The sequence below is a fragment of the Rhagoletis zephyria genome, unplaced genomic scaffold (genome assembly GCF_001687245.7).
Source record: "Rhagoletis zephyria isolate East Lansing unplaced genomic scaffold, Rhagoletis_zephyria_1.1 Rzeph_scaffold_06500, whole genome shotgun sequence".
NCBI classification, from domain to species: domain Eukaryota; kingdom Metazoa; phylum Arthropoda; class Insecta; order Diptera; family Tephritidae; genus Rhagoletis; species Rhagoletis zephyria.
The window spans coordinates 20,264-31,560 of NW_016163583.1; the positions used below are offsets into that span (position 1 = coordinate 20,264).

The window sequence follows — 11,297 nt, forward strand, 5'->3', positions numbered from 1 at the left end:
GTACCTCGTCATAGTCAAACAATGGAAGGTCGACTCCGTCATCATCGACTGCGGGCTCGCGTTCTTCTTCTCCACAACTTTCCGTGCTGCTACCATTCAGTAGGGCGGAAGAGTGTTCCCTCCATAATTTAAGTAAGCTCTGAACATCGGTTACTAGGTCGCAATTGTTGTTCTAACAGGAGTACGCCCTGGTCTTGAAACCTTCCGTAAGTCGACTAATACTCTGGTAACATTTTCGGGCATTCTTCCTGTCGGCCAGCATTTCAAGCTCTTCGCACTCACTTATTTCGCCTCTCTCTTCTTATTGCGGCAAACACGTCTCGCTTCCCTCTTCCAATCCCTATAGCGGTCCCACATAACGCGCATTGCGCCCGACCGCCGCGTGGCCCTGTAGGCGGCATCTTATTTCTCTGCAGCTTCCTGACACTCCTAATCGTACCAGTTGTTCTTTCTGGCTCGCTGAAATCCGATTACTTCTTCGGCGGCGGTACTTAATGAGCTTTAGGAAAACCTGACATATGTATCTGGTTTGGCTTTAAACAACGATCTTTCCATTACTCTACTTGTTTCTTAAAAATACTTGACATCCGCGGATGTCTAAAATTCCACATTCGCAACATCCCTAATATGTACCTACATATACATACATACATATGTACATATGTATGAGGGTACCCAGTTGGCAATTTGAGGAACCTTCCGAGGCGAGTTTATACAAGGTGGTGTTACAAGATCAGCTGATTTTTTGTGTACGTTTTGCCGATCGGCTTAGAATGTCAAATTGAAATATTTTGTTTGCATTTCCACACATACTCTTACACATTTTGACAGTTCACGCCGCAATAGCTAAAACAAAGTACAGAAGTGTAAAATCTTCCTATAAGCTTTTTTTATACTGAAATGGCCTATTTAGTTGACCATTGAGAGGAGAAAAGCAACTTTTTTAAGTAATATTATTTTCGATGAAGTTATAATTTCTCAGAATCTTTAAAGCGATCCACGGTAGAAGGAAAATTCAGTCATTTACAATATTTATGGGGGNAAAAAGCAACTTTTTTAAGTAATATTATTTTCGATGAAGTTATAATTTCTCAGAATCTTTACAGCGATCCACGGTAGAAGGAAAATTCAGTCATTTACAATATTTATGGGGGCCATTTAAACGGCAGAAATTGTTTCAATTGTAAGAAATCTAGGTCAGCAACTTTTCCTGCAGGTCTTCGAAAGGATAAAAAAGTGGATTCATTTGAGCCTCAACGAAGAGCATCGCGTACCTGCGAAGTCAAATTTTAGTGCCCTTTATCAGATAGCAATGAAATTGCAAAAAAAAACCAACGTTGCTGCTTTGGATCTAATACTCAAGCGTAGGAAGTACGTACATATTAACGTATGTTTGCATACATATTTGTTGTTGTTGGCATATATTTGCGCACATATAAAAACAAAATAACTCTCAGCTGGTATTAATTCCGTTGCGCGTTGTACCTGAGTCCAAGTACAACCCTGTTATCGCCTAATTTACGCAGCACAACAACAACTGAATAAAACAGCAAGCAAATAGCCAACTTATAGAGGCAGATATGTCTTCATTAGAATGGATGCAAGCCACAAAGCCTGTTTGCACATAAGTATAGTATATGTAGAAGAGTAATAAAATTAAGTAAACCAAGCAAAATTTAACATACATATGTGCGTGCAACGACGACAGCATCTGATTTTCTGAGGTCGTAATTTCAAATATCATATGGCGTTCCTGGCTTCTGAGCCCTCCCACAGGTCAAGCAGTTTGCAGGTGTTTTAAATCGCGGGCAGCCTGCGCTTTTGTTTTCGCACGGATTGGTTGCAAGTTACTTTTCAAAACGCTGCCACACATGATGGCAGATGTTCAGTTTACACTTTGTCGTTGACTCGTCCAGTTGGGCAGATCTACTTCGCTGGAGAAGCGTGGCTAACAGCCTGATCTGTGAAGTGCTAAAGAATTTTTAATTTGTTTCCATTACTCTTGTGGCTGTTGCATTCGGTGCGTTCGTTTGACGGATAAAAGTCACTATCGCCTAACCAGCCAGCAGCGATGATTCCACCGCAAAATCTTTTGAACAGCAGCCTAGCTCTATGCTGCTTGATTTTGTACTTCATACAAATTGAGTCCATACACACCGAGGAGGGCCTAGAGCTCTTATTTCGTGAAAGGTTGGTATCGGCAAGGAAAGTGAATATATATAAGACTTTTGCTAATTATGCGTCACACACTTTTACAGTAATCCACAATACATACCTTGAAAAAGCTTCGAACAAGCGGTGGTTCTGTGAGTGATTTGAATAGTGGGTTACTCGAACGATATCTACTATACAAGCATTTCGTAGAGTTCGTTAAGTTTCCATTCATTATTCTTTTGTGTGCATACTCGTAGCCAGCACCTGTTCAGTTGTGAAAATGTCCATTGTCTGTCTATTTCAGTTTAGATGATGTAACCGTTGTCTATTATTTTATTTGCCGGATCTTTGATTTTTTGTTAAAAGTGGTGAAAATTAAGAAAATACTTTGCGTACTGGCTGTCATCAAACCACAAGAAAAATCTGCTAGTTTTTTGATTAACTTAAATACGTTCTAACACAAGAAACGAATTAGATCGAACCAACAAAAGCGCATTAAATGTAGAAATGTAGGTTTCTAAGGGACTTAAACTTGAAAAAGGCAAAATGAGCTTTAAAAAAAGGCAAAAAAATTCATATATTTTTTTAATTTTGTTATGAACTTCCTTTATGTACAGTTGTCAAAAATTATAACCGAACCACTTTTTGCCAAGTTTTAACGTATTATATTTGTTGTTATTGAACTTTTTAAAATATAAATATAGTTCATTCTTTAACAAAACCCGTGAAAATCCATGTTTCCAAATTTGAGTAGTCCACTTGCAAAAGCGCTATGTATTTATTTTTAGGTTTTTAGTTTTTGGTGAGTAACGTACCAGTATTTAAAGTAGTTTCATGTCCACTAACAATACAGTGCAAAATCTTTCCTAAAAAAAGATAGCTATGTAAAAGTTACTGCTTCAAAACTCGCTATATTCAACTTTTATAAATAAAATTTGCAAAAGCACACTGTGATATTGCTTTTTAATGTTATTAGGCTCTTGTTTATCCAAATTTTCAGATAACACTGTGACACAAATGGTAGGGGTCAGTGATCGGGAAGGGTTCAAACTACCGGGGAAAGTTATATCGGTAAAAAAGAAGTTATACGTGTCCCGGCGTTTCGCTGGGTCACGTCTAGGAATCGAGATATATATATAACTATCATATAGGGGAAATTGTCACCTTTGGTGGTCTTTTTTTGACATAACTCGAGAACCACTAGTCCGATTTTGCTCAAACAAATTTAAAAAAATTAAAAATCACAATTCCTTTAATCTGTTCATATAACATTTTTCTATATAATCAACAGTTTTGCCGGTAAAAATAAATGTATGAAGAAAAAAAATATTTTTTGCCTAAAATATTAAATTTTTTTAAAACTGTTGATTATATAGAAAAACGTTATATGAACAGATTAAAGGAATTGTAATTTTTATTTTTTTTTATTTGTTTGAGCAAAATCGGACTAGTGGTTCTCGGAGTTATGTNTATGTCAAAAAAAGACCACCAAAGGTGACAATTTCCCCTATATGATAGTTATATGTATATCTCGATTCCTAGACGTGACCCAGGAAAACACCGGGACACGTATAACTTGTTTTTGACCGACATAACATTTCCCGTTGGTTTCATCCCATCCCGATTTTGTAATAAAGAGAAAAATACAATTTGGATGTTACTTGTTGTTGTAGATTTTTTTTTTAATTTATGGCTTACATAATAGTAAAATCACATAACCCTGTTTGCAAGTGAACAACTCATTTGTGCAATATTTAAAAAAATGCAACAAACTTTCGTACAAATTTCGAACTTTTAAAAATTCTAAAAAATCAATCGACATTTTTAGCCATTTGAAACGTGTACTTTATTCTACTAGAATTCAATGGGCTACAAAACTGCATACTCAGAATTTAATTAAAAAACTCGAAATTTTAACGAAAATTTGTAGATGATTTTTTTTTAAATTGCATAAATTTTTAAGGCAGTGTCACTCGATTGGTACATTTGTACAGATTTGTAAATTTTTATATTAGGCTATTGGTAAAAAAAAAAATGAGAAAATTTTTTTTGTGGTCAAAAGATTGGTACAATAAATACAATACAAATAATAAAAATTTCAATAAATTAATTTTTGTGATTGGGATAGTGAAAAATATTTTGGGTGTTCAAACAATTGGGATACGATTTACACCAAATTTTGGCACATACCCAATCGTGTTACACTGCCTTTAAACTTGTATCTATACGGAAGTTGGTAAAGAACGAACTATAAAAAACTAACCGAAATTAAATAACAACAAAAATAATATTTTAAAACTTGTCAAAATTTGGTGCGGCCATAATTTTTTCGATTACTGTACATTGTATCAAAATACTAGGAAAAATATTAGAAAAACTACATATTTATAAAAAAAAATATATTTTTGGATCATTTTTATACAAAGAGCTATTTTGTAGTTGCCCCATTTGAATTAATTTATGGTGGTCAAAATAAAATTAAAAACAATATTTTATGATCCAAATAATAAAAAAAATGTAATTGCTTTGATATACTATACCAGTGTTGGCATTTTGGCTACAATTGTACTTTTTTGATACGATTTCGTTTCGCCTTTTCGTAATTTTAAAAAATGTTAAAAATGACTTGAAAACCATTATAATACAGCCTAGAGTGTGCTATCAGCTGCACATTCCTAGGCAAATTTTGAGAGAATATTTTTAAGTTTTATTAAAACAAAATGTCGAAATCAGCTTCATATAGAAACAAAGTCTTCGTTAATTAAAAGAAGAGATTTTCTCAAATATAATAACTTTACGACACTCACATATTGACAAGATTTTACTATTTATTTTATATTTTAATTTTAATTATCGGTTTATAAAAAACCCAAAGTGCAAGTTTAAAGTAAAGATTTACCGTTGAATTTGGCTTTTTTTTTGTTGACGATGTCAGTCATTTTCGTCCATACGAAGTGTGTTCGACGTTTTCTTTATATGAAGAAAATAAGCAACACCTTCATCAAAAAAAATTTTTAAAAACTTCTTTATATTAAAATTGAATGGGCTACAAAACTGCTTACTCAAAACATATCTAGGAAATCTGATTAAAAAGCTCGAAATTTTTGCGAAAGTATGTTGGTTTTTTTTAACGTTGCACAGAGTTTGAACCTTGGATTCGTATGGCTTTTCTTTAAGTATAAACTGTACTTTTATAAAAAAGAATTAAAATTAAATAATATTAAGATAAACGGTCAAATCTTGTCAATATGTGAGTGTCGTAATGTTTTTATTTGCACTTGAAATGGTATTAAAATGTAAAATTTCGTACTGAATCCAAAGAAAATTTCTCTTTTGTCCATTAACTTAAAAATCTTTTTTGTTAAGAAGTATACCTGAAAATATGTGCCTACATATTTACGGTAAATGAAGTACATGTTCACGTGGAATCAATTTATGAAAGTGTAAAATACGTGAATGTGGGTAAATAAACAAGAAAACTTTCTCATGAATATCATAAAATCATTGGTCTTAAAGGGAATGTACTAAGAAAATATATGAGCAAATAAAAAAGTTTATACAATTTATAGTCGAAAAGTATAGTTTTTGTATAGATTTCGTACTGAAGATACAATTTCATTTCCCAACACTGTACGTATACTGCACTATACTACTGCATACAAAAATATTTGTCCGCGATCATGCTATGTATCAGATAACCCTGGGCAACAAAATAACAAAAAAAAGTAATTTTTAGCAAAAAAAACCCCCCGACTTCAACTCTCATATAAAAAAAATATATATATATATATCTCATGATCCACTAACCGGATCTTAACCAGACCACCTCTGAGACACTACCTTTCTGATGCAAAAAGAATTATCGAAATCGGTTGACGTGGTCCAAAGTTATGCGGTAAAATACATACAAAAAAAAAAATACAAAAAATATTCCTACGAACTGATAACCTCCTCCTTTTTTGGAAGTCGGTTAAAAATAGTCCCTGGTGTCTCATTTTCTTATTCCGATATGTTATGAAAAAAAAAAGACACGTATATTACCAAATAATTATATTAGTAATCGTTTTCATTTTATGCCACTTTAAAGTTTAAAGTTCGCATTTTAGCCATTATCTTCCCTATATTAAACGATTTTCGAACATATTTTGTATCGAAAAATTGCGTGACACCGTCAACCAAAAACCAACAGCATTTTGTAGCCCCTTGAAACTTGCACTTTATAACACTTAAATTAAAGGGACTATAAAACTGCACAACAAAAACGCCAACTTTTAAATTTCATATAATTTCATTTATTAAACAAATTCATTAGTACAGTATGATCAAAAGGTTCTTTTATTTTATTATTTCTAGATAGGCATTATTCTAATATGATACTGTGCAAAAATTTTGGTCTCTAATGCAAATAACTACATAGTATGCAAATTATATGCAATTACTTTTTCATGCAGGCTTTGACTAAAAGTACTGAATTTAATATCTATTGAGATCTTATTCGTTTTACGCTAAAACTTTAAAAATTGTCTGACGATGTAAAAAATGTTATGTTTTTGTATTATTTTATATCGCGGACCGCAAATAACGATTATCTTTGAAATTTCAACTCAAAAAATCACACTGAAAGAGAAATTCTACGTGCATAAGAAGTAAAGCAATATATTTCTTCTTCAGCGGCACTGATTTCTATTTTTTTTTAATTTTTTGTTTTTGTTATTTTTATGGCCTTATAACAATTATATTCAACAATTTTTATGAGCTCGAGGCCGTATTAAGTGCAAACTTATTGTGGAAAAGCAACAATAATTTGAAAAAATGGTAGAAGTGATAGCTATTTCGGAAATCACCACATTTCCTCATCAGACTTCTTTCAGTAGGATTCGAACCGACGATCGCCATTGACTCAGCCAGTTGCCTTTCGCTTATAAAAATCAAGTTTAATCATCATTTTTTTAGTTTTATTTTTTGCTTGGTAAATAATGGTTACGTTTTAAGTTTTATTTTTTTGCTCGGAAAATAATGGTTACGCTTTAAGTTTTATTTTTTGCTCGGAAAATAATGGTTGTTTTTTGAGTTTTATTTTTGCTCGGAAAATAATCGTTACGTTTTACGTTTTATTTTTTGCTTGGAAAATAATCGTTACGTTTTAAGTTTTATTTTTTGCTCGGAAAATAATGGTTACATTTTAAGTTTTATTTTCTGCTCGGAAAATAATCGTTACGCTTCAATTTTTATTTTTTGCTCGGAAAATAAAGGTTATTTTTTGAGTTTCATTATTTGCTCGGAAAATAATCGTTACGTTAAGTTTTAATTTTTGCTTGGAAAATAATGGTTATGTTTTAGGTGGTGAATTATTGCTGATGTAGCTGACGTAGCTTGCGAAATAGCTAATGGCTGTGGTTAGGGTGGCCAGATTCCCTGATTTAATCAGTACATGTGCTGAGTTTTTTCTATTGTACTGATTTTTAAGAGCCCGAAATCAGTACGCAAAATCTACTGTTTTTTTGAGTTTTTACTGATTTTGTACTGATTTTTACATTTAATAAATACTTTTGTAAATTGGTGGAATTGCCATTTGCTTCAGGTTTACATGTTCAAAACAATGGTTTTTGACAACTCATACGTGTGAACAGATTGAAACCATGATAATACTATATGTATTCAAAAGTCTATTCGTTATTTTTTGTTAAATTAATGGGCTTTTATTTGGTTGTTATATTGTTAATAATAAAAAATACTCTTAAAAATTAGCTGATTTTAATGGCTTTTTACTGATTTTTGATCCCAGCTGTACTGATTAATAATAATAATAGATTGGCGCTTACACATATGTTAGTGTTTGGCCGAGCTTCTCCTCCGATTTGCGGCGTGCGCCTTGATCTTGTCACACAAAACGGAGGGACCTACAGTTTTACGCCGACTCCGAACGGTGACATTTTTTTTATGATAAGCTGTTTTTCATGGCAGAAATACACTCGGAGGTTTGCCATTGCCCGCCGAGGGACGACCGCTGTTAAGAAAAAAACCGTTTCTTTGACCAGGTTTGAACCCAGGTGCTGCGGAGTGGAAGCGCGCACTGCTTACCACTGCACCGCAGCGGCCGACATGTACTGATTATGTCACTATAATATCTGGCCACCCTAGCTGTGGTACAACATTCTGGTTAGCCAGTTAATGTCTTCAAAGTTTCTTTCACTACTTGCCTTTTATATGACTCATGGTAATTACATAAAATTCTATAAACTGATTTAGAAAGAAGGTTTTAATATTATTAATAACGGGTTTTTATTATTTATGAAAACCTTTACATTACGAGCAAAAACTAACTAAACGGGAAATAAATTTAAATTAAGCCGACTCATTCGTTAACGATGACAATTTGTAAATTGATCACGAAAATTGTAATGCAAATCTCAACTTATTAAATGTACACTCGATTCTAAGCAAAAATGGCGAACAAACTACATACCAAAAATGGCGTTTGACCCTTCCAATTTTTAAAAGAAAAATCAGTGTATTATAATTTTTTCTGAACGAAATTAACGTTTCATTTACAAAATTGTGTGTCTTCTTCATATTTAAGAGACAAAACCGAGAAAATAAAAAAAATTGGGAAAGTTTTTTGGCGCAACGAAAAATAAATTTCGACCAAAAAGGTTATAATATACTGCAATTTCTCTTGAAAATTGGGAAAGTCAAACGTTTTTTTGGTATATAGTTTGTTCGCCATTTTTGCTTAGAATTAAGCGTATAATTAAAATTCGCTATACATTTTCTTCGAAAATTTTTCTCCGAACAAATTACTCCGCCGTAATAAATATTTTTGAGATCCAATTTTCAATTGCATAAATTAATATTTTAACAAAATTTTAAAATTATTGAAAGTTGGACTTTAACAATTTGTATGTACACACATTTTATAAGTTGAGACTAAAAAGATATAATTTATCTATTACATTTACATACCTAAAACATATCCATTATTATTTAAATATTTTTCTATTTTTGGTAATATCTGCCCCTTAACGAAAACCAATTCTAAGTATTGCAAGCACAGCAAGTTTTTTTCTACTGGTTTGAACTGTTATTTTTTATGTAACGGAAGTAAACAACCTTGTTTTAGCTAATTATTTATTATTTTTACCGTTTTCCCTGTAACTGTTGCTGAAATATACTCCTGGGAGAGTTTCAGTTTCACTGCAGGATTTTACACATAGAACGTCTACACGGTGTCATTCGTCAGGAAAATTTCTTATATTTATGTTTTAAATAGTTTTTTTTTAACTTTGGGCAGCCATTTTTAGGCCATTTTGATATTTCTGTAATTATTTTTAAACTCGTATCACATGGCCCATGAAGTTTCATTTTACTAATTTTCAACTTGACTGGGCTAACCGCTTGCATGATATTGAATTTTTTCCGCTTTTCGTTGATTTGAAACTACTGCGCGGCGTACGCGTGACGTTAACAACCTTTACCAAAAAAAACCATTTAGAGTATCATTAAATAAGAATTCCAGACTAATTTCTTTTCAACATTACAGATCCCAATCAGAATGGGAGAATGTATGGCATCAGGAGACACATTCCCGCTGCCGCGACAAATTAATACGCCAACTGTATTGGGCCTGCGAGAAGGATATATACCGACTAACACGACGCAACCGCAAGCGTACTGAGGATGAAACAATGCACAAACGAAGCAAACGTAATGCAGTGGCTTTAGAATATCATTGCGATTATTTCATTCCATTTCTACTTATATTTTTTTACAGCCATATCTCATACGTGGCTACAATTGGATTATGTCAATACGATGCTACGCACTCGGCGTGCGGATGCACCATCGATTACGAATGAGTGTTGCACCAAAGTTGGCTGCACCTGGGAAGAGTACGCCGAATATTGCCCCTCGAATAAGCGTCGCAATCATTACTGAGATGAGGAGAAAGCCAAGGGGTTTGGCGAAATCGATTAAATGAGAAAGATATGGGAAAGGGCCTACTAACTTTCTACGTAATACCGTTTTCATCAAAGGAGATATGGATAGAATGTTCGAACTACAAAAAAAAAGCACTAAACAACATACCGCACACTCTCTTCAAAAGAGGCACAGCTCAAAAATAAGATCCGAAAATTTACAAGTAAATGCTTGCGGATAGTACAGTCAAATACAGTTAATACAAAAACTGGCAAAAATATTTACATTAATTGGAAATACAACTAACGAACAGATTGAAAAAATGAAAGTAAATGTTTGCCTCTTTTGAAGAGCGTGTGCGATATGCTTACATATGTAATACGAGTGTAACCGAAATGTACAGATATTATTGAAAGAGTTGTCGTAAAAAAGAGTAAAAAAAAAAATTTGTCAAATTGAATGTGAATGTTATTGTAATTGTACTTATATACATGCATATATAGCTTCTAAAAAATATATGCTGATATTTACTTATAATAGTTTTATCTTTGGAGACATTTCGTCCATTTTCAAATATGCAAGTAACCATATGGTTAACTGCCATTTGGAAAACAAATATAAGTCTTTCTGCACATTGGTCGTCCAATCATGATTCAAAGATTACATGATGACTACACTTTCGGACACTCGGTTGTAATATTTCAATTTATTTGGCGACTAAAAATTCGCTTAGAGCAGGTATTTTGTTTTTTTTTTTGTTCATATTTTTACAAAAATTTTTACAAAAACTTGCAATTTTAAAATAATGAACTGTGCTGCAACAATTCTAGACATGAGTTTTCATTCTCTTCTTTTCTGTTCCAGAAATATGTTTTGTGCACACACGCAGAGACTTTTTACCATTTTGTCATATTTGATAGTAAAAACTCTCTACTTTATTGAACTTTATTGAAGTTATCTCGTACTTATCCGTTTCTGTATCTTCTACGATTTTCCGATAGCTAGCCGATAACGACAAGTGTCCAGACCTCCATTGAAATGCATGTTCTCGGCTCAAAACTTCAGGGCGAGACGATAACGCAACCACAATTGGACGACAAGTGTGCAGATAGCCTAAGAAAGCTTTTTCAAGTTTTCGTAAGAATCGTTGAAATACATGTCGTCGTTTAAAGTGCAAAACCGCGTGTTAACAAAATGCAAAACCGCGTATGTGAAGTTGTAAAAAT

The 11,297-nt window shown here is 32.9% G+C and overlaps 1 protein-coding gene across 1 annotated transcript; it reads left to right on the forward strand.

Annotated features, from left to right (window-relative positions):
• The first annotated feature begins 1,916 nt into the window (after positions 1 to 1,916).
• Positions 1,917 to 10,554, forward strand: Ilp7 (Insulin-like peptide 7). Its single transcript, XM_017629103.1, has 3 exons — positions 1,917 to 2,190; positions 9,695 to 9,858; positions 9,926 to 10,554. The coding sequence occupies exons 1-3, from the start codon at positions 2,072 to 2,074 to the stop codon at positions 10,087 to 10,089; spliced, it is 447 nt and encodes a 148-aa protein (XP_017484592.1). The 5' UTR covers positions 1,917 to 2,071; the 3' UTR covers positions 10,090 to 10,554.
• Positions 10,555 to 11,297: the final 743 nt, after the last annotated feature.

What these genes read in the sequence shown, in the direction of transcription:
- Ilp7 (XM_017629103.1), top strand. Translation starts at nt 2,072, where the DNA reads ATGATTCCACCGCAAAATCTTTTGAACAGCAGCCTAGCTCTATGCTGC. An exon ending in GAGCTCTTATTTCGTGAAAG is followed by an intron (nt 2,191 to 9,694) that starts GTTGGTATCGGC and finishes TCAACATTACAG; the next exon opens with ATCCCAATCAGAATGGGAGA. An exon ending in AATGCACAAACGAAGCAAAC is followed by an intron (nt 9,859 to 9,925) that starts GTAATGCAGTGG and finishes ATTTTTTTACAG; the next exon opens with CCATATCTCATACGTGGCTA.